The sequence below is a fragment of the Mixophyes fleayi genome, chromosome 4, assembly GCF_038048845.1.
Source record: "Mixophyes fleayi isolate aMixFle1 chromosome 4, aMixFle1.hap1, whole genome shotgun sequence".
In the NCBI taxonomy this organism is placed as follows: Eukaryota; Metazoa; Chordata; class Amphibia; order Anura; family Limnodynastidae; genus Mixophyes; species Mixophyes fleayi.
Window position 1 is genome coordinate 213,057,727 of NC_134405.1, and position 24,134 is coordinate 213,081,860.

Consider the following 24,134-nt stretch of genomic DNA (forward strand, 5'->3'; position numbering starts at 1 on the left):
GACAAACACAGTAAAGTAATAAACAAACAGGGTAAAACAGACAAAGAGGTGAGAAGGCCCTGCTCGCAAGCTTACAATCTATGGGACCATGATGAAATATAGATTTATGAAAGCTCATACAAAAGGTGACTGTTTAGTCTGCGTGCCTCTAGGTAACATTTGTGCACAGAATTAATTAAATTACGTACAGTAAACTTGGGAGTCAACATAAGTTCATACCTAAGTAGTTTTACAATTATTTTGATAGGGTATGTGTAAATCAACCATTACATTCATAAAGGAAGTATGTTTATAGAGATTTTGACAAACTTATACAGAATGTTCAATGTACAAGAAAAATGGAAGCAAAATAGCACATCACAAACACCTTGCTAGTTTACATTCAAAACAATGTGGCAAATAAATGAGTTGTACCGAAGGCCGTTAGTGCTTCGAGAAGCTGGTCAGGGGCGTTCATTTGCAGGTTTAGTACAGTATGGCCATGCACACATAAGTTATTCACACCACTTTGAAACGCATCCTATTTTGGGGTACGCTCATCTACAGATATGCTTAGAGGAAGTGTATCTTTGCTGCACATATCTTAAGTGCAACTCAAAATGCAGATGTACAAACGCAAGTGTGAAGGCGCATCTTGCAGTGCAACGCTAAATAAGGCCCATTGTAGCAAATCAATGACCATCATAAAAATAGTGATCTACTATTTATAAAAATGAATCACATTTAAATAGTGTGTACATAATATTATTTTAGACTATGCTAGTACCTTCCAAGAGCCTGTACCATGATTTGAAGAGAGCTGCTAGAGCACCGTCATTGGCAGATAGAAGTGAAAGGTACAGAAAAAGAACTATGGGGAAGCCGGACTACCTGGGCTGGATGTGTGCGATGAATGTGACACCTGATTGGACAGGTCCTGGCAGGCAATCAATAAAATGCATTCAGTCAGTCATTGGTGGAAGCTTTCTATAACACCACTACTCTCTGACATCTCATTTCAGTTAGGCTCACATAGGGCACCGACATTTAGAGTGGAAGGAGATCTTTAGTTAACAAAAGGTCCATCTGCTCACTATTAGTCTTAAAATATAAAATATCATAATTAACCACATAAAATAACACATGTTGCTTGTAAAATTTGATAACAAATGCATTGCCATACAGCATGAATTGTCTACATTTCTAAAAATAGCTGCTTCAAGAAATAATAACCACAAACACAGACAATCTGAAACACTTCTGAAATGGACCATAAACGGCTCAGAAACCATGAAAATGTAAAATATGTGGCATTCTGCGACACTGCGTGCTAACAACTTTTATGAAGTTCAGTTAACCACATAAAATAAATAATAAAAACAATCTTTAATCCATCTAAGCCACAATGGCCTGGAACTTGAGAACAGCAATAAACAAATAAGAATCACTTCAGCTGAGCAATTTCCTGTAAGAACGGGATACCAAATGTACCAGGGTATTGCTGCTCAGACCACATTGGTACTTCATGCTGTAGTGGAGTCCTCTTTGGAAAGAAAGTGTGATGCAGATCATAGTTTAATAAGCAGCTTAATGATTCCATGTAAATATCAGCAAAACGAGACAGACGTCTCAAGAAGTAGGTTGGATTATGATCAGTCCTGAATATACTTCCAAACCGAGGGTTAAAGATTCTTCTTGCCATGTCCCTAAGGTAGAAAGAGAATATTATTAGTCAGGAGTAGAAACATTTATAACATAGATTCAATGTAAAACATCAGTTTATAGATTACTATTGGACCATAAAAATAAAAACAAAATGCATGGTAATCTCTGAAGGGACTAGAGCAATAAGTTTGTTTTGCAAGTTTTCAAAATTCAGAAATGCTGACCTCAGCTCTTGTCTCTCTTTTATCCAGTCTCGTAAGAGCATCTGTGATTCAGCATCTCTGTACACCTAGCAAAGGAAAACAAATATGAACATTGTATAGAGTATGTACTCTCATCTGCTCAAGTTCAGACATATTTACACACCTTTAATTTGAATAATAAGTATGCCCACTCTTCTATAGCTCATTCCTTTAGCAGTAAAGGGAGTAAAGTTGAATTGTTTCATAGAACGGTCAGATACATGTGTATATCTAGTAACCAAACTGCTTTTCATTTAATTGGGCAATATGTGGCTGCATTAAGTATAACAGTTTTCTATGCAAATGTCTCTTGGACATACACAGCATAAAACAGGCATATGTAGTAGCACTTCTATCAATTCCATGTAAACAATCACAGTATTTGCACAAAGATGCAAGTATGTTGTCTTCTTTATAAATTACCTTTAACCAGTGTAAATCCCATGATACAGTCATAGTACAGTATAACTCAATCCTTAAAACATGTACTTAAGAAAAACTAACATGGTCACCAAGAATATTATCATACGGCAGAATCCAAAGACGCTATTTAGGTGACAGCAAACACAATCAGAGTCCAATTTGGCCACATATGTAAGTGACCAAATTGAACAAGATACACTATATAGATAAAAGTATTTGGCCACACCTGTTAATGATTGACTTGAGGTGTTTCAATCAAACCCGTTGCCAGAGGTGTATAAAATCAAGCACCTAGCTATGCAGTCTCCATTTGCAAACATTTGTGATACAAAATGGGTTGCTCTGAAAAGTTCAGGGACTTCAAGCGTGGTACTGTGATAGGATGCCACCTTTGCAATAAGACAGTTCGTGAAATTTCATCCCTGCTGGATATTCCACGGTCAACTGTAATTGATATTATCATCAAGGTCCATGTCCCTTCTGCTCCAGCGTTTCCTTGTGCTTCCCAGCACCCTGACTGACTTCCTGGTTCCTGGCTTGGCTTTCCCTGACCTTCCTCATGGATCTCCCTTTGATGTTACCATTCTCCTGGTTTTGACTCCGGATTGCCTTACTACGCTTCTGCCCGATTCCTCTGTACCTCGCTGCCAGCCCGGCCTGTCTCTGAACTGCTTGACTACGCTTTGCCTGACTCCACTTGTACCTTCCTACCCGCACGGACTGACTTTGGATTGTTTTGAGTACGGTATTTCACCCACTGCATTGGTGGTTAACATGGAGGACCGCAACCTGCATGCCCCTGCAGCGAACTCCAATCTTACTTGCGGGGGACCCTGGCGAAGACAAGGGGCACATTTATAATCTGCGCCTCCCTGTTAGCAGCGCAAATACCAGTAAGTAAGCAAGCCTCAGTTTTGGATATTGTAACAGTAATCGTGACATCGTGTAAAAGTCACCAACGCTCTACTGATTTCGTAGCTGAAGAGTTCCGAACTTCCACTGACATTAGTGTAAGCACAAAAAACTGTGCATCAGGAGCTTAATGGAATTGGTTTCTATGGCTGAGCAGCTGCATGCAAGCCTCACATCACCAAGACCAATGCTAAGCGCCGGATGAAGTGGTGTAAAGCACACAGACACTGGACTGTGGAGCAGTGGAAAAGTGTTCAGTGGAGTGACGAATAACACTTCTCTGTTTGGCAGTCAGATGAGCGAGTCTGGGTTTGGTGGATGCCGGGAGAATGTTACCTGCCTGACTGCATTATGCCAATTGTGAAATTTGGTGGAGGAGGTATAATGGTATCTAGCTGTTTTTCAGGGTTTGTCCCTTATCTCCAGTGAAGGGCAAACTTAATGCTTCAGCATACCAAGTCATTGTGGACAATGCTATGCTTCCAACTTTGTGGCAACAGTTTGGGGAAGGCCCTTTTCTATTCCAACATGTCTATGCCCCAGTGCACAAAGTAAGGACTACAAAGACAGGCTTGGTGAGTTCGGTGTAGAAGACCTTGACTGGCTCTCACAGAGTCCTGACCTCAACCCCATCAAACACCTTTGGGATGAACTGGAACAGAGATTGCGATCCAGGCCTTCTCATCCAACATCAGTGTCTGACCTCATAAATGCTCTACAGAATGAATGGGCACAAATTCCCACAGAAACACTCCAACATCTTGTGGAAGCCTTCCAAGAAGAGCAGAAGCTGTTATCACTGCAAAAGGGTGGAACCACCCCATATTAAAGTATATGTATTTGAATACAATGTCATTACAGTCACTGTTGGTGTAATGGTCAAGCGTCTAAATACTTTTGTCCATACAGTGTACGTCCATTCTGCACTCAGGACAACATTGATCATCAGTCACATTTACCAACATGATTTACCATAAAGATCTGATAAATTCTGAAAGAATATTAATCAGGAATCACAGCTGCTTTATATCACAGACTGCTCAACTGTCCCATAAAGTGTTTGTGGCCGATATTTCAGTTCAGTTTTAAAATAAAACAAGAGAAGCAGCAATTATAATATTATACTATTTTATTTTTGTAAGCTCTTGTATCCTCATTTTTGGAGTATATCTGTTGGCATATCAGATCGTACTTGGCAAATAACCATAATGACCTTGCAAGCAATCAGTACTACAGCTACATGGTAGATAACAAAATAGACAGGCCAAATAAAAAACGTCAATGTTTATTTTTGATATTTGCATAAATAAATACTGTCTAGGGAATGAGATGTAGAAACGTTCACCTTTTATAGGGTCTCCCTAAGGTTCCAAGAAATATTAAATTCATCTGCATAATGGATGGTTATGCATGGATTATCCGTGTCGCACTAATTGGTCTCCTAAATCCTTGCACAATAACACATGTATCTAATAAAGACTTGTTTGTTCTACTTTGCTGCCAAGACTGCCTATATGTGGCAGAATTCAAAACCTTTAGAGAAACTTGTATTAATCAAATCAGTCTTGTCAAACCTCTTCTACCCTGGCCTCATTACACCACTTCGCACTCAACTTATTGACAAAAGATGTCACTGGATAGCAGAGAAATTAATTGAAAAATGTATGGTAAATATATACATTATTTTTTAACTAGCCACAAACCAAATAGGGAAGATCCGTAAAACGATAGCTATTCCTTTGGTAGTGATAGCTGCAATTTTTTTTATTGTCCACAAATGAGTTTGTCTCACACAATGTAAACTGTAAAATATGTTTTCCACCCTGTCACAATATTTCTACTTTTGACCCCCTTCATCACTCTCCTGCAGGGCTTCAGTAAGAAACAGGGGTCCCACCTTCATCAGCTGAGCATAAACTAGCTAAAAATGAGCCAATTATGTTACTCACAACAGTGAGAGGAAGCAGGGTTAGAGAAGGGTATTTATTAATGTATTAGAAGACCTCTAAAGCCATCAATCATGTCTACTCATCCTACCCCCCATACAACTAGGAAGTATATGTCCTATTGGTGTACCTTATTTGATAAAATGGAAGAAAAAATATGCGATAACTCATAGCAACCAATCAAAACATAGCTTCATTTTAGATTAGGGCAAGATAAACTGGTGGCAAATGTCTAATGTCTGATAATTTGCACATCTGTGCTCCGGTCTCCAGGTTACTAAAGGATAGATAGTTTTGCATGCAACAACTTTTCTTGAAAAAGAAAATGCTCACTTCTTGGGACTCCTCCAACACTAAACTTTCTACATACCTGCATACGTTCAAGTAACCCAGTTAAACCTTGTAGCCAGGCCATGTTCTCAATGTACTGTGAATTATTCATGATAGTAAGCTCTGATTTCAGCTCTGGGATAATGGCACCTGTTCTCCACCCATGTTTTAATGTCAGATCCTGGTTAATAAATAATGAAAATTACATTAAGGCATTTTTACAACTGTGTATTCCAGACATAATTATTTTGATTACCATTTCTTACTCCAAAATGTATAACAGAAACACAAAACGTTTGCTGTGTGTAAAATTGTTTTACAGAATTCATACAAAACTAGGCTGACGATGGGTATATGATGTGTTCGTTTTAAGGCCAAGATAATGCAAACACTGACTAAATGGATTAAATGGGGTGTTCTGAACAACGAGTTACCAAAAACAGGTTAAATCATTTTGGCATAGATTCTACAAGGAGCTAGAAACCTTCCATTACAAACTCAATCAGTTGTTGTTTGGTTAATGTGGAGGGAAACGGTGTTCCATAATCTCCACAGTTGCTTCTAGTTGCTGTAGTTCCTCCCTGTCCCCCCAGACCTCCATGTTAACATTACCATAGCCACTGTTCCTTGTCATATATTATAACGCTCAATAGGGTTTATCATGATAGAAAAAGAGTGAGGTTGTGATTTTTGATGCACGTCTATCAGTAGCTAACCATGGTAAATAATTTATTTATTTTGACACTAGTAATAGACTTTTTATATGAACCTAAACATGGTATCTGAGACTGTAGCTGCATTTATTATCTAAATCTAATCATTGGTTAGATGCACTTTTTAACAGAGTGTATCCAACAAACACCTTTCACTGTATGCATTGGGCTCGGTGTATCCAGTGCTGTTTACATTCAACCCCCACCAGAAGCAGTTTCCACCGAGTAGAACAAAAAGCCCATGGCAACTGCCATTAAGAACTGCAAAATGTTAGGATCTGCTATTCCTACTTAAGCTGGCTTTGGTAACTCCGCACTTCAATATTGTGTTACTTTATAACTTTAAGTAAGTAAAGGCCTTACCGCCAAATCACTGTATATGTGATCACCAAAGTATAAAACTTTTGATCCTCGCCAGCCGGTAAGCTTCAGAAATTCAAACAAATTACCCTATAGAAAGGTAGGAAAAAGGTATATAAAGAACTATAATAAGTTATTGCAGTCTAATCCAGACATTCAAAACAATGAAAGCTTACCTACATTTTACATATTTAAGAAACAAAAAGGCAACAAATCACACAACAAACCTGCTTGTATGTGGTGCCTTTTTCAAGTTGATTAATTTTATCCCATAGTAAAACGCCTCGATCTGTAACCTTACGGAATGGTCTGAGCAGGGAAATAAAAACAGAAATAAAATGATTCCTTGGCACAAACATTAGCAATTTCTTTCTCTTTGCATCAGTTTTAAAGTAGCCTCAACTGGTAGGTTAATTGGCTATTAACAAAATCAACCCTAGAGTATGTTCTTGTAGTAGAGAAGTTAGACTGTAAGTTTGTTTTTGGTCTGAACAACATCTGAACCTCCTGTCCATGTCTGCATGTAAGTTACTGCCACATGATTGGCTGATTAGATATTTGCATTAAACATCAGTGCACCTAATAGTGTGTCTCCCGAGTATGTATGTGTGTATACACTTTGCTATGGGTTCATTAAATGAGGAATAACTTCATAAAGTTGCACAACCACCTAATTAAAATAATTTACTAAGGTGCCCTCTCATTCTGGAGCCCTGGGGCCTGCTACATGCAGCGGTTTAACGCAATACAGAACCTCAAAATATTTTTTTCCACCAACTTTAAATGGCATCCCGGGGGTGTGGGGTTGGGGAGCGGTAGGACCATTCAGAAGCTGTAATCTATTTTTGGCCGAGAATGAAGAAGCACCAGAAAAACGGCTGCATCGAGAAGCTCCCGGGGCTCTGGCTAGAGTGAAGGGGCACCTTAGTAAAATAGTGTACTTTAAAGCTGCACTACCACAAAGTAACCTATGTGCACAAGTACATTTTACACTTTTATACAAGGAAAGCCCTATTTAAATAAATGATACATGTTTAGCAGTATATTAATTGTGTGTTCTTTACTAGATTATTTAGGCTATTGCACTGGACCCAAAAGGTCATCCACTTCCAAAATACAGAGAAGGCAGGAGATATGTCTTAAGGTGAGAAAACACACACACACACACACACACACACTAGATCCTACTATGATGGGGAGGGGTTAAGTCATAACAAAGTGATCATAACAAAAATAACAGAAGAATTGATAAAAATACCACCACCACCATAGTATCATCAAAAGCTAAAATTGAAAAACATTTTGGTAGGACACTGTCTGTAAAGAATTATCAGAATAAAGAAAAGATTGCTGTGGAAAATGCTGCAACTCAGGTTGAAAGTGTTAAATATATATATATATATATATATATATCTATCTACTATATAAATGCCTAGTGGCGGGTGTGTGAAAAAAAAAAAAAAAACAAGCTGCAGAGCCACCTGCTGGGCAGAGTTATACACTGACCTATATATTTCTTGAAGGAGAAGTGACAGTTGGGAGTGGTTGGTGGTTGCCGGGGGTGACAGTGGGGAGTTTTTAACACCTTAAGTAGCTTGATGAAGGATGTGGCGATGAAGATGAAGGATGAGGTGATGGAGAAAAATGATGAGGTGGTGACATGTGGACAAAACCACGTTTAAAAAGGGCGCTTGCGTCGGGAAGTAACCCTCTTCCCCTGAGGAGGCCTGGGCTAGGCCCAAATGCATGACAAGAACCTTTTTAACACCTTAAGTAGCTTGATTTGACTAGAATGCATGAGTATCATGCACGGGTTAACATATATATATATATATATATATATATATATATATATATATATATATATATATATATATATATGTTCCACAGAAGATCAGGATAAGTTTACTAAGCACTTAGCATTTCGCAATAGAGTTCATAGGTAAGTGATATTAACACCTAAATTCCTAGAACTTAATCGGAGACGATTACCTTCTTTTATCATTGAAGAAATTTGGTTTGTCTGCTTGGACAATAACGACATCAAAAAGATCCCTCCAGTCCTTCCCCACAATGAAATTCATTCCTTTGTTCCTAAATGGGAAGATGCAATAATATGTATTTGAAAGACTGTAAATTGTGAGATGTAAAAATGCTGCAGAAATGAAACAATCAAAATCAATGGAAATATCTTTCAAGAGATGATGCAAAATAGTTTTCCTATGTGGAAAATGAATGCTAACAAAAATGTAATTAAAATGTGTTGTCCGCTTTTTAGACAACCCACCGTCTGTTTGACTTGCCACCATGTAGTATATGTGGGGTGCCTCCCTTTACATGGAGCTGCTGGGAGCTGAGCATTGCTGCAGATCACAGCACAGGAGGACTCAATCTATCCACTCCTCTTAAACAGAGCTGATTGGAGCATTCCTTTAAATTTTAAAGAAGGATAGTCATTTTTTATGCGTTGTGTGCTGCTGTGGAATAACAGAGGTCCTGGGGTCCTGTTACATGGAACAGGTCGGAAAGGGGTGGGGTGGGTGGTTAAGTATAAAATTATTAAATTCAGTATCTGCTTCTGAATACCTTCATAAACCTTCTAATAAAGACTCCATATTATTTCCCATTTCCAGAACTAAACACTAGTTGCTTATAAAAACTCAAAATTCATTAGTTTTCCATCACTAATTACCGGCCCTTAGACAGCAACCCAAGATAGTTCTATTACACTTACTTTATATAACAAACTTGTATTTACAGTATAAGTAATACCGAATATACATTAGTATATTCGTCATAGCAAGGTACCATTAACATAAAGCAAGTTATTAATGTAGAGAAGTTTTCTTTTCATTTCTTTTGGAGATTGAAGTGCAGCATATCTAACCAAGATCAGAATTTATGAAAAAACAGACCAGATTTTAAATAAGGTCTTAATTCAGTTAGTAGACTTTGGGAGTATGCACACAGGCAGTCAGATCGCATGATCATTCCATCTCAACTGAGTCCTATTCAAGATGCATTGAATGGAGTAGAATACATCTCTAACAGGGCTTTATCAAAGAGATCATTGATCCTTTTTTAATCACAAGAGCCATTCATGCAGCCATACTGCATTCTTTTTGCTTTGACCCTAAATGGAGATATGAACTGTCATTATTAAAAGCATAATCTGAGATGCATTCTGCTCCATTACAAGATGAACAGAGTGCAGCTCAGTTATCCAGGCAAGGCAGGCTGACCAATCATGGAAAGCATCACAGCTCTTCTCAAAGACAAACCAGTGAATTTCAAAAACACATGGGGCTAGATTTACTAAGCTGCGGGTTTGAAAAAGTGGGGATGTTGCCTATAGCAACCAATCAGATTCTAGCTGTCATTTTGTAGAAGGTACTGAATAAATGAAAGCTAAAATCTGATTGGTTGCTATAGGCAACATCCCCACTTTTTCAAACCCGCAGCTTAGTAAATCTAACCCATGGTCTTCCTGGACGAGTTACTATGATGCTGAGCCTCCCTTGACAACCGTTTGACAAGTCTCTGGTGTTTTGATATGTACCTCCGTCAGGTTTAAGAAGGATCACTACGCTTATAAGTCTTAGAAAAACCCTAAATTAAATTGATTTGATCTACATATAACCATACGGGTTAAGGCTCCTCTTCCCTATAATCTGATGGATAAAACGATGAGCAGAATATTTCCCTGTTCCCCTTCCCATCCCTAAAATCTTTCCTCTCCCATTGTCCGTCTCCCCCCTCCCTCTGAAAAATAAAAACAAACAACATTTTTCTTTTTCATGAATAACATTCCGGATTCTAGGTAATTTAGCTAAGTCTTTCTTACTATTGTTTGTAAACATTTTGGAATTTCATATGTATACTGTATGTTCATACATTCTCTTGGTATGTTTCAATCTTATTGTTTTGTTTTGAAAAAACCCTAATAAAAATTACTTAAAAAAAGAAAAAAAAGAAATATTGGATAAGATTCATCAAGCAGCAGACTGTTTGGATATAAATCAACAAATTCCCTGTTTGGTAGATTTCTATTCTACACAGACAAAGACAAGTCAAATATTTGGTATTACAGCTTTACCTGATGAAACCCATTTCCAATATGAGACAAAATTAAGACCTCGGAACAATAAACCCAGCAAAGATGTTGTCAAATGTTTATTGTGAATGAGGAAATAGTGCCAATGTGGTAAAAATGAAATATATTGAATATTAAAAAATGTGATGATTACTTACACAAAACTACTGGGGCTGTTTGTTATGAGAAACATCTTTTTGCCACTATTCGCCAACTTTGCCAAAACAGCTCGGGTTTTCTCTCCATAGCGAATGTACCTTTCTAAAGAGAAAATAAAATGTAAACAATAGGGCAATGCAGAAAATAAATGGTAGCATTCTGTAATATATTATTGTAACATAGCAATTTTGTCTGTTTTATTATTTTGAAGTCACTGGGGTTGATTCATTAAGGAAAGTAAAGCAAAAAAAATGAAAGTAAAGCAAAAAAATGAGTAACTTTGAACCTTGGCAAAACCACGTTGCAATGCAAGTGGTGCAAATGAGTTCGTTATTTTGCACGTAAGGAAAATACTGGCTGTTTTTTCATGTAGGATGCAAATACTTGATAACTTTATTTTTACACTGACATTAAAATATGATCTAGGACATGCCCTACCCCAACTATAAATCTGTCCTCACATTTTAAATTTACCTCCCCTTCCAATACAACATGGTTTTGCCAAGGTTCAAAGTTACTAGATTTTTTTGCTTTACTTTCCTTAATGAATCAGGCCCATTGTGTGTAAGTCTATGGGGTCAGTACAAGAGCCTTGTGCAGCTGTGATATCTTTTGTGGGGCAGCACTGTGGCCTAGTGGTTAACACTTCTGCCTCACAGCGCTGGGGTCATGAGTTCGATTCCCAATCATGGCCTTATCTGTGTGGAGTTTGTATATTCTCCCTGTGTTTGCGTGGGTTTCCTCCCACACTCCAAAAATATACTGGTAGGTTAATTGGCTATCAAAAAAAATTTGACCCTAGTCTCTGTCTGTCTCCCTGTCTGTGTGAGTGTGTGTCTATATTAGGGGATTTAGACTGTAAGCTCCAATAGGGGAGGGACTGATGTGAGAGAGTTCTCTGTACAGCGCTGCAGAATTAGTGGCACTATATAAATATATGATGATATCTACTTTTTCATTCACTCAAAAGGACATGAAGCACATGGAGAGCTATACATAACCCTAACTAAAACTAAATAATATTGCAGCTTAGTGGCTAGCACTTCTGCCTCACAGCACTGGGGTCATGAGTTTGATTCCCGACCATGGCCTTATCTGTGTGGAGTTTGTATGTTCTCCCCGTGTTTGCGTGGGTTTCCTTCGGGTGCTCTGGTTTCCCCCCACACTCCAAAAACATACTGTAGGTTAATAAGCTGCTATTAAATTGCCCTTAGTCTCTCTCGGTCTGTGTATGTTACAGGATTTAGATTGTAAGCTCCAATGGGGCAGGGACTGATGTGAATGAGTTCTCTGTACAGCGCTGCGGAATTAGTGGCGCTATATAAATAAATAGATGATGATGATGATGATTGCCCCTTAAAAATAATACAGCTAAGAAAAAGGTTATTTACATTTAGGGGTATAAATACTGTGTATATTATTAAGGACTGGAAACATTTGATATCTTTTAATAGCTCGGAAATGAAAGCTACAGCAACGCCAATCCTGGGCCAACATTATTATCAAGGCTGTTTAAAACCTGGAATAAGATGACACAAAGATGGAACGACATGAATGCTGGTAATATTAGCATGTGTGTATAATTTCATTATACACATATATACAAAATAATCCACATGATTACTGTCAGCAGACATACAAGTTGTATGCATGCTAAGGGATTATAAAACTATACACCAGTTGTATTCTGGTTACAAGCAACTACATGCTTATGTATACATAAACATAAAAAAGGTAGACACTGGACACGTGGTAAAGTACGATGAAGCATATGGCAGTAAAGCTTGTGTGTGTCAGCTGTGCTGACTGCTGATCAGGTTGCCACATACAACCCAGCTTGAACAGGCTACTGTACATTCCAAAAGGAAGTATCACTGACATCCCAATCTCATGATAGCATCGTGTGGCAATCTCTGAACTATACAGTTCTGGCAATAACAATACCGATCTTAGCTTGGCAAAAAAAAATTTACGTCATGCTTCTGATACACAATAGCAATAATTTATTTATGATTGCGGCCACAAAGAACCGTACAGCAAAAGCGGAGATGAAATATAAAATAATTTGTGTCAACCCTCCTCCGAAAATATGAGGCTATGAGGTTTTTGTCTGTTTTGGACTTTGTATTTATTGAAGCAATGTTTGTATATAGAATAAAAGTAAATAATTAAGTATTACTTAAAACAGTAAGTATATTTCAACAAACAATATTGTTTTTCCTTGGTTTCAAAATCTATTTTAACGTTAAATTATTATAAGCATATAATTGCAGGGCCTGGGATAGACATCTAACAAAAATGAGGTAGCTTACGTATGAAAAGGGGTCATGTCTTATACAGTCATGAGGAGGACCCGGAAGCAGCTCCAAGCATGTCCGGTTGGATATTTGCAAGTGTAAGATCAGGGGGGGTGGCACCCTTGGTAGACAATGGCCAGGAAAGCTTTCTCTATAATACCAGGCAGCCCATATGGCATCAAATTTAACTTGTTTATCATGGAGGTAGTGCTGATATTTTCCATGCATGCCATGCACCAGATGAAATTTTTGAGGGCAGAAATAGAGGGGGGGTCCATGTTACTTCCAGTTTTTGGCTTGTTTGAGCTTTTGTGGCTGTGAGGATATAGGATACCAATTTTTTGGTTTGGTTGCTCAAGTTGAGAGAGCAAAAACTGTCCAAGGGTCTTTGGTATGGGTTGTTTGGATACTGAATTAATAATAGAATGTACATTTGGCAAGTGTGCCAGACAGGGCCGGATTAAGGGAATGGAGGCCCCTGGGCTAAGGGGGCCTCCATTTCCACGTGAGGGCCCCCCCCCCATGATCCGAGCCACCCCCCCCCCCCCCCCCTCTGTGAGCAAAACCGCCCCCAAGGCACTTACCTCCTTCTCCTGGAATTGCAGTCCTTCCCCAGCGCGCTGTATGCTCTTTACTTAGGAGATCTCGTGAGAGTGAGACTCACGAGATCTACTCAGTAAGGAGACTACAGCGCACCGGGGAAGGACCGCAGTGAAACTGCTCAGCCCCAGACCGATCAATACTGCTGCTGAGCACTTTCAAGGGCCCCCTGGATGCCTGAGGCCCCTGGGCTGTAGCCCAGTTAGCCCTAGGGTTAATCCGGCCCTGGTGCCAGATGTGGTAGAGAGTGCCCCTGTGGCCACAGATCCACAAGCAACTCAGGTCAGAGATTGGGAACATTTAGTTTATTCGCGGGGGTATAATACCATCTATAATAACGCTTATACACGGTTTCCTTTATACATGCTAAGTAGCTCTAACCTCCACCCAACAAGCTTCATCATGGGGTGTGTCCTAGATTCCTCTCCCAATCCCTCTCATGTCGGCCCGGAGAATAAAGGATAACCTCTATGAGTAAATTATAAATCATAGAGCTCAGACATGGATTCAGGCATTTCAGGCATTTTTTTTCAAATGTGGTTAAATATCTTAGGAAATGTGTAAGGGGGAAGTGTATTAAGGAAATGTCTTATCCGAAAAAATGTGAAGAAAAGGTGTCTGAGAAGATAATTTTTTTTTGGAGCATGTTGTCTAGAGAGGCCCAGTTATATTTTATGTCAAGGTCATAAGATACCCTAATTCCAGCCTGACACCATAGTTTGAACTGAGGAGCGGAAATGGAAACAAGATAATTTGATTTAATGAGTTTAGTTTCAATATCCACCCATGCAATAGTACTGGGTGGCAAATGTTGTTCTACTTGGCTCACGTAGGAGGACAGATAGTATAGCCTAACATCTGGGAATCTTCCGCATTCCTGGTTTCTGGGCTTCTGAAGTGTAGACAGAAGTTCTAGGGGGTTTATCATTACACATAAATTTAAGAAAAGCAAATTCTAAGTACTTGAAGATTGCACTAGGGACTTTGTCCAGTAGAGTCTGAAAAAGGTATAGTAGTTTGGGATCAAGTTAATTTTTTATTGCAATTATCCTCTCTAGCCATGAAAAATTAAGTTTCCACAATATAGCTAGGTCTAATTTCTGGGGATGTGCGAGTTTCTGATGGCGAGCCACTGACCATTACCATAGCCATGGTGGAGGTTTGGAGCACCGATTCATGTGAAGCACTCTACTGTGATTCCAAAGGTATTTGGAGTTCGGAACATGAATTTTCAAGATATTTTATGAAAAGTTTTCTCTGTATCTAGGGATAGAGGTTTATTCTTTATGGATTTCATAACAACTATAATAACATGTGATTTCTTATACTGCACCTAACAATTGAACCAATAATGGAAAACAAATGGAATGTTTAGGACAGTAGCCCAGGCCTTTCCAATGTTTAATATAATTTATTGAATTTCTACATGTACACTATTTCACATGATTCGCTTTTATCATATACAGAGGAGTTAAACAAGGGCTGATTTAGCCAGCTGGAACTCTTACCAATGTCTGCCTCCACAGCTCTGTACATTAGTCCTTTAACATGGACATCTCGAATTGAATCCTAGTCAATAAAAAACATGTTTACCAGGAAGTACAAAAAAAAATTCAAAAATACAACACCATCAGCAGACCACAAATATGATTGAGAAATAAATGTGCGCAATTAGGTAGCATAATGCTGATGTGTATAAAATACCCATAAATAATACACACATACGTATAAACTCCTGTAAATATTATCTGCATAAACAGTATCAAAGTCATCACTTCAGTGGTCAAAAGGTATACTTGTGTGATATGTAGTTATGCACTCCCTACTACACATTATTACAGATATTATAAGTCACTCTGATATTCCATCGCCAGTATAAAGTACTCGGTCTGTGGCCTTGTGCGTTTACATTGGCTGTAAGTACTCAATGACTTCTATTATCCTTATCATTTACTGTAGGCGTATATAAACTATATCATGGCTGCAAAACAGACACCCATTTTGATACTTTATTTAGTGGAAGTTCAATTATACAGTCTAAGTGGTGTAATTGTCCTATAAAAACACAGAATGCAGCAAAACAAACAATGGAAAATACAGTACATGGTGAACACTTCACTAACTCATTCTCCAAATATGAAATACTTGCAAAACCACAGTAAGCTGGTCACCAAGGTAAGGTGGTATGTCCAACTCTTTATTACATGTGTTACTGTCCCTTCCACCCACCCACCAAACAATAAATAAATCTCATCATCTGTGGCTGCTCTGTGAGGTTCAGAAAGTGACAGGGAGCAGATTGCAGAAAATCTCTCTCTGCCTCATTAGATTTCAATAGAGGGATAGATTAAGGATAGGTGTGTCTTCTGTTTAAGCACAGTTTTTCATAGGCGAGTGAGTGTTTCACATTCAAAGTCAGTCTCCAAGAAACTGACCAGCACAAAAAGAGGATTTATGTACTTACGTTAAATCCGTTTCTCTGATTCCGTCTGGGGGACACTGCTTACCATGGGGTTGTGGAGGGGAGCTTGGGAGTTGGCACCTAACTAGTTAACTTTAGTACTGCTGACAAACCCCTCCCCTCTACAATCCCCCTGCCTCTTCCTGTCCAGTTAGTTTTAACAAGCCCAAGGATAAAAAGGGCAGTCACACAAGAGCACACAGAAGAATAACAGAAGGGAGGGGAGGGATCGCAGTGTCCCCCAGACGGAATCAGAGAAACGGATTTAACGTAAGTACATAAATCCTCTTTTCTCTTTCATCCGGTCTGGGGGACACTGCTTACCATGGGGACGTTCTAAAGCAGCCCCCTAAGGGTGGGACTACTCCGAAAATCCCGCTCGTAAAGCACTACGAGCGAAATCTGCATCAGCTGATGCAAAAACATTAAACTGATAAAATTTTGTAAAGGTGTGGACAGAGGACCAAGTGGCTGCCCTGCAAAGCTGGTCTGCAGAAGCTCCATTTCTTGCTGCCCACGAAGCCCCTACCGATCTGGTGGAATGGGCTGTAAGTCTCTCCGGCACAGGACGGTTAGCCTTTATATAAGCTTGCCTGATGGTAGACGTAATCCATCTAGCGATGGATTGTTTTGAGGCTGGCCAGCCTCTCTTATTAGCGTCATAAAGGACAAACAGAGAGTCTGTCCGTATAATCTGGGAAGTTCTTTTAACATAAATGTGGAGAGCCCTAACCACATCTAACTTTTCCATCGATTGCTGATCCGCATGAGAAGTGGATGAGAAAACCGGAACTACTATTTCCTGGTTCAGATGAAAAGCCGAAACTACCTTTGGAACAAAGGAAGGAAGGGTTCTTGACACCGCTCTGTCCTTGTGGAAAACCAAATAAGGTTCCCGACAGGACAGGGCTCCTAATTCAGAAACTCTACAAGCAGATGCAATAGCCAGAAGAAAGAGGACCTTCCAGGTCAACCACTTTAAATCTGCCCTGCTCAATGGCTCGAAGGGAGGCCCCTTGAGCATGTCCAGAACCAAGTTGAGATCCCATGGAGCTGTAGGAGGGACATAAGGAGGCTGTATATGCAGAACTCCCTGGAAAAAGGTCCTAATATCTGGTAAAACAGCTAATTTCGTATGAAAAAATACTGAAAGAGCTGAAACCTGAACCTTTAGGGAGCCTAATCTAAGGCCTGCTTCTAGGCCATCCTGAAGGAAAGCTAACAAGCGAGGGAGATGAAAGGAGGACGAGTGGCATGTCCTATTTTCGCACCAGCTAATGTAGGCCTTCCAAATCCGGTGATAGATGCGAGATGAAGCTGGTTTCCTAGCTCGCATCATTGTTTGTATTACACTGGAAGAAAAACTTCTAGCCCTCCAAAGGCTGGCTTCAACAGCCATGCCGTTAAATTAAACTGAGGTAAATTCTGGTGATGGAATGTACCTTGAAGAAGAAGGTCGACTCGATACAGAAGGCGGAATCCCGGACCTTCCGCCATAGATATTATTTCTGCGAACCACACACGCCGTGGCCAGAAGGGAGCTACTAGAATTACTGGCAGAGAGCCCTGCCGTACTCGTCTGAGGACGCGAGGAAGCATGGGGATCGGAGGAAACAGGTATCCCATCCTGAATTCCCATGACATCGTCATGACGTCCACTGCCACCGCTAAAGGATCTCTTACCCTTGCGCAGAACCTGTGAACCTTTCTGTTGTGTCTGGAGGCCATGAGGTCTATGTCTGGAAGACCCCACCTGTGGACCAGAGATTGGAAGAAATCCGGGTGTAGTGACCACTCCCCCGGCATCATTTGGTTTCGACATAGATAGTCCGCCTCCCAGTTTTCTATTCCTGGAATGAAAACTGCTGATATTGCCGGAACATATAGCTCTGCCCAAACCAATATTTGGGCTGCGATATCCATCGCTGCTGCGCTCCTGGTTCCTCCTTGTCTGTTGACATATGCCACGGCCGTGGCATTGTCGGACTGGATTCTGACCGGGTGGCCCTGAAGAAGGGACTGTGCTCCCCGGAGGGCCAAAAGAATGGCCTTCAATTCCAATACATTTATTGGGAGAGCAGACTCCTGAACCGACCACCGTCCCTGGAGCCGGAGGTGCAGGATTACCGCCCCCCAACCTTTCAAGCTGGCATCTGTCGTGGCTATAATGCACGACCATGGTGCGAAAGATCTGCCCACATTCAAGTGATCCTGGCACAGCCACCACTGAAGAGATATTCTCGCCCTCTGTGATAGAGAGATCTTTTGAAGTTCCAGGTGTAGGTGTGATCCTGACCACTTCGACAATAGGTCCCACTGGAAACATCGAGAATGGGCTCGACCGAAGGGAATGGTCTCGAAGGAGGCCACCATCTTTCCGAGTAGCCTCATGCACAAGTGCATTGAGGGTTTGGGGGAAGACAGAACCTGAGTAGTTACCTTTTGAATAGAGGTGACCTTCTCTACTGGGAGAAATATCCTTTGCTTGCTGGTGTCCATAATGAGTCCCAGGAACACCATGCGCTGACACGGAACCAACTGGGATTTCCTTGAATTTATCAGCCATCCGTGGCCCTGTAGGACCGCCTGGGTGAGGGATAGGTGATAGCCTAGGCAACTCTCTGTGGAAGCCTTGATGAGTAGGTCGTCCAAATAAGGAACGACCTGAACACCCTGCAGGTGAAGACATGCTGCCATTACCGACATAATCTTTGTGAAAACCCTTGGCGCTGTTGAGAGGCCAAAGGGAAGGGCCCGAAACTGATAGTGACCTGATCCCACCGAAAATCTGAGAAGGGACTGATGGTGGATCCAAATGGGAATGTGGAGATATGCGTCCTTTATATCTATGGACGCTATAAACTGATCTTTCTCTAGGCCGTTTATTACAGACCTTAGAGATTCCATCCGAAATTTGTCCACCCTTAAGTGAACATTGAGGCCCTTTAGGTTGAGGATGGGACGAAAGGAGCCGCCCGGCTTCGAGACTAGGAACAGGTTGGAATAAAAACCTCTTCCCTTCTGGCAATCTGGAACCCTGCAGATGACCTTCTGAACCAGAAGAGAAGCTACACAATCCTGTATAGCCTGTCTTCTTAATGGATCTCGGGGAATGGGAGTCTGGAAGTAACGGCGTGGAGCCGGTCCCAGGTGGTCTATTTTGTACCCTTCTGAAATAATCCCCCGAATCCAAGGGTCTTGGGAAGACGCTGCCCACTGTTCGTAAAACAGAGACAGATGTCCCCCCACTGGCGCCCCCTGCAATACAGGGTGGTCGTCAGGACGCAGGCTTCTCCTGGGTCTTAGGGGCCTGGCGCTTAGATGCAAACGAGGACCTCCCCCTGGTAGAGGAGCCTCGGGAATAGGATTGCCTGCCTCTAAAGGACTGTCCCCTATGGGAAGAGGCCCCACGAAAGGGCTGCCGAAAAGAGCTACCCCTCGGGGCGCGGCTCCTGTTAGTATATACTGGCAAGGAAGTGCTTTTGCCCCCCGTTGCCTGAGAAATAAGGGTATCTAATTCCGGGCCGAACAAACCTGCTGCCGAAAAAGGAATAGTTTCAACGGACCTTTTTGATTCCGCATCACCTTCCCAGGATTTCAGCCAAAGCGTCCTCCTAGCTGAAATGGAGGCCACCTGAATGGAAGAGGAAACCGCTGCTGAGTTCTGGCCCGCCTCATAAAGATACCCCGAAGCCTCCTTTAAGTGCAAGGCTAGGGGAAGGAATTCGGAGTCCTGTAAGGCCTCTGCCAGCTGGTCTGCCCATGCCTCCATGGCAACACCCACCCAGGCTGAGGCAAATGTGGGTCTGAAGGCAGCACCCGCAGCCGCAAATATGGATTTGAGCTGGGATTCAACCTTGCGGTCATTGGCGTCCGGAAGGGATGCTGAACCAGGGGCTGGAAGTAAAGTATGTTTTGCCAAGCGAGCAATAGGGATATCCAGCTTGGGAATACTTTCCCAGCGAACCACTTCTTCCTGTAAGGGATACAGGGAAGAGAACCTCTTGAGAATAGAAAATCTTTTATCAGGTTGTTTCCAAGCCCCTTCAGCAATATCTCTAAGTTCTGCGGAAGGGGGAAAACGGCTGGCCTTCCTCTTGGCCTTTTTAAAGAGACTTCTGTCTCTGGGAGTAATATCTTCCGGCTCTGGGAGATCCAACGCCTGTCTGACCACTAAAACCAAATCGTTAACAAATTGGCCTTTAGAAATTTCTCCCTGCTCTGAGGAATGACCCTGGTCAGTATCCGAATAAATTTCCCCTTCTTCCTCAGACTCCTCCTCAGAGTCTGAGAGGACCAAGAGGGGATTAACAGATATAGGTCTCTTTCTTTTAGCAGGCGGGGTGTTAGAGGAGTCAAGCAACTGGTTAAGCTTGTCCAAACCTCTTACAATAGCTGTAGACCATGCCGGATCGGTAGGAACCAGGGCTGGGTCAGTCTGTAATGATGAAGGTCCCAGCAAACCGAAAACACTAGAACCTAAGGAAGCCGGGAGGTCTGACTGCGTACTAGCATTACTAGCCACAGAAGTCGCCACAGTAGTCAGCAACTGGTTAGACTGAAACACCATCTGAGCTAAAGAGCTAACCGACTGTGTCAGGGAGGTAACCCAGGCCGGTTCCACCGACGGTGGGACTGAAACCTGCGGTATCTGTGCAGTGGAAGCCTCTGCTTCGCATGCCGTGCAGAGCGCCAACGGGTCCCTCTGAGCGCACGCTAATTTTACATTACATTTAGAACATGTGAAATATTTTGCCATAGGGCCCTTTCCCTTATCTGTCATATTTGTAAAGGAAGGCACACCGAGCACACAGACTAAATAAAAATCTAGCTGAATATACAGATAGATAGTAGAGAGAGAGAGAGTAAAGTATGTAATGAACAGAGAAAATACCAAGTAATCAACTGATATATTTTTAAAAGTTGTACTTGAAAATTGTAAACACCATAAATATCTATGGCTAGTAGGAGGCTATAGTGTAAACCTGCTAGCCCAGTATTACAACATCAGGTATGTGTCTAATTTAAGGTGATACTTAGCCCAAGGGCCACAAAGAGGAGAAGTCCGACAGCAGTCCTGTGCTTTCTCCTCAGCTTTGTTCCTCTTCCCGGGCTTCTGCTGGCGCCAGAAGACTTGGGAAAGACCATCTCTCTCTCTGTAGGGAGGGGGGAACTCTATGTTTTAGCTCCCCCTCCTTCCGTTTTGCCGCTATTAGCAACTATAATTTTTTTTAAAAAAAACTTGCTTCCAAACGTGGCAGAGTAGTGGAGACCTCTAGGACAGAGGTCTCCGCAGCGGAGATATCCGACGCCCCCCTCCTATGTATGAGGGGGGAATCTTGGTATAGCCCCCTCTCCTTCAGCGCTGCTGCCGAAATCCAAGATGGCCGCCGCTGTTTACACTATCCGATAACCGGCGCTCTATGCCTGTAATGGCAGCGCCAGTTATCGGGGAGGCTGGAGGAGTGCAGCGGTCCTTGAGACCGCTTGTCACTCCTTTCAATCATTCACCCGCTTCAACTTGCTTCCTTATACTTTTTAGTCCCTGTCAGTGAGAGCCGCTGGCTCTCAGCTGACAGGTGAATGCCTGCGCTGCCAAGCTGTGAGTGTGTTCTCTATAGTAGAACACACTCCAGCACTGCCACCTGGTAAAAAGTAAAAAAGAAAAGAAAAAAAATAAAATTTCTTAAATTTACCCTAAGTACTAAAAAATGCTGCCCAAACTCCAGGGCACCTAAAAAAACCTGGACAGGAAGAGGCAGGGGGATTGTAGAGGGGAGGGGTCTGTCAGCAGTACTAAAGTTAACTAGTTAGGTGCCAACTCCCAAGCTCCCCTCCACAACCCCATGGTAAGCAGTGTCCCCCAGACCGGATGAAAGAGAAATTAGGCTTAAGCATGTAAAAAAACCAATAACTCTAGTTTTGTGTGAGAGAGCAGGCGATCAACGATGAGAATATAACTTTATCTACTACCCTGATAGAGGCTCCATCACCCAGACCACTAATACCTGGATATAAGAGTCATTACTACCAGGTGATAAATCAGAGTCACTGTGATCAGAGTGTTTAAGGTGTGTGATATCAGTGTAACCTGTGTATAGTGGTCAGTATGTATCATGTGTGTGATATCAGTGTAACCTGTGTATAGTGGTCAGTATGTATCATGTGTGTGTAACGTAAGTGTAACCTGTGTATAGTGGTCAATATGTATCATGTGTGTGTAACATAAGTGTAACCTGTGTATAGTGGTCAATATGTACCATGTGTGTGTAACATAAGTGTAACCTGTGTATAGTGGTCAATATGTATCATGTGTGTGTAACATAAGTGTAACCTGTGTATAGTGGTCAGTATGTATCATGTGTGTGATATCAGTGTATACTGTGTATAGTGATCAGATAGGTGAAATTGGAGAGAACTTGTCTAGTTTTCAGTGTCTATCAGGTGTGTGATATCAGTGTTTGGTAGGCAATATGCCATTGTTGAGTGTTTTTTGTGCGTTTTAGATATTTAGTGTGATATGTAGTTATTGTGATACATTTCCTAATACAGTAGTGGAATATTTGCCTTTGCCCAATTCTAGTAGAAAATAATTCTTTACATCAAAGACAATAGAATAGTATCAAAGACAAATACAGCTGTATAGTGCTGCTATACTATGGAGTCCAGTTAGGCTTACTCTCCTGTAGTTAGTTTCTACATAAAATGTTACACGTACCTTAACATCTTTATATAAATGCACAGGCTCATAATCAATGTTGTTTTTGAGGAAGTATTCATTGACACAGGACAGTAAAGTCATCTCTGGTAATGAGAATATATCCATGAACTGCTTCAAGGTATTCCCCTCCGAGCTCTGCAGTTACAGAGGAAACAATCAGGTTTAGCAAATGCTTGTGTCGCCCAACAAAAAGAAAAAACGTTCAGTCATTTACATACACATCTGATACACTTTTTAACAACTGACATGAACCAGCAAAGACAGGGAAAAATAAAACAATACAAAGTTTATTGAACATGATAAAATAAAATAAAAGTTCAATAGCTATATAAAGATCTACAGTAAGGACAGAAATCAAACGCGAATTCTAGTGTTACCTTTCCATAAAAGTCGCTCATCTGCTCCAGTGGTACATGGGAACCCTGGTACATTTCAATGACCTCTGAATCTGATACAACATCAAGTCCTCTAGAAGAGAAATGTGCGCTATGAGATGTAGTCAGTGGTATCTGATCAAAGTTTCTTACACTACTTCCATAAAACATGTTACATCCTTAGAAGCACAGAGGAGAATATATTGTATATTTGTGGACAGACAGGAATACTTTATAACAATGCAGAAAGCAAATAAGCATTTAAAGGAACCTAAATATACAAGCATGCTCTTTTTGTAACAGGTGCTGACGCAGGTATGATCATTTCCTTCTACATGAAGCTATAAGTTTAGATACAAATAGGCAGTAAATCCTTTCTCAGAGTCCATACCCAAATCAGAGCTTTGAGATGTTTTCAGTATAATATTGAAACACAGGGAGTTATGGAATGTATTTATACACACTTGAAGTGACTTTGAACAAGTTTTAATCAATACTATAATGATCCACTGATTACTATTGAAACAATATTTTTCCCCATGTGGGTATGGACCCCACATGACAACCGTTAAGTCAAAATCTGTTTTTTCTTATATAGGGGCTATACATTCAAGCAACATTTATCACGCTCAGAGACAGTGAATCCCAGATTATAAGAACTCGTATCAAATTGAGATGTTCAGAAAAGGCAACCCAAGGTCATAGGGGTTAGTCAGCTGGCAAAGAGAACAAAGTGAAAGGGCAACATAAGGCTTTTATTTTGTAATGCCCAATCATGCATATTTGTATGTGCAGTTCTATTACCTTGCTGCCTTAAGTTTTCTGCAGTTTGCCTAGAAAAACATAATAGTAGGTCAAC

General features: G+C 41.0%; 1 protein-coding gene across 1 annotated transcript in view; it reads right to left on the reverse strand.

Moving 5' to 3' along the window:
• Positions 1 to 1,346: 1,346 nt before the first annotated feature.
• NT5DC3 (5'-nucleotidase domain containing 3) overlaps positions 1,347 to 24,134 on the reverse strand; it is a 34,405-nt gene continuing 11,617 nt past the window's right edge. The window contains exons 5-14 of the mRNA XM_075209292.1: positions 23,279 to 23,369; positions 22,899 to 23,036; positions 15,228 to 15,288; positions 10,822 to 10,924; positions 8,563 to 8,664; positions 6,798 to 6,879; positions 6,574 to 6,660; positions 5,538 to 5,678; positions 1,869 to 1,933; positions 1,347 to 1,685 (exon numbers count right to left, since the gene is read on the reverse strand). Coding sequence (XP_075065393.1) covers positions 1,424 to 1,685; positions 1,869 to 1,933; positions 5,538 to 5,678; positions 6,574 to 6,660; positions 6,798 to 6,879; positions 8,563 to 8,664; positions 10,822 to 10,924; positions 15,228 to 15,288; positions 22,899 to 23,036; positions 23,279 to 23,369 — 1,132 coding nt within the window. The 3' untranslated portion in view covers positions 1,347 to 1,423. The remainder of the gene's footprint in view (positions 1,686 to 1,868; positions 1,934 to 5,537; positions 5,679 to 6,573; positions 6,661 to 6,797; positions 6,880 to 8,562; positions 8,665 to 10,821; positions 10,925 to 15,227; positions 15,289 to 22,898; positions 23,037 to 23,278; positions 23,370 to 24,134) is intronic.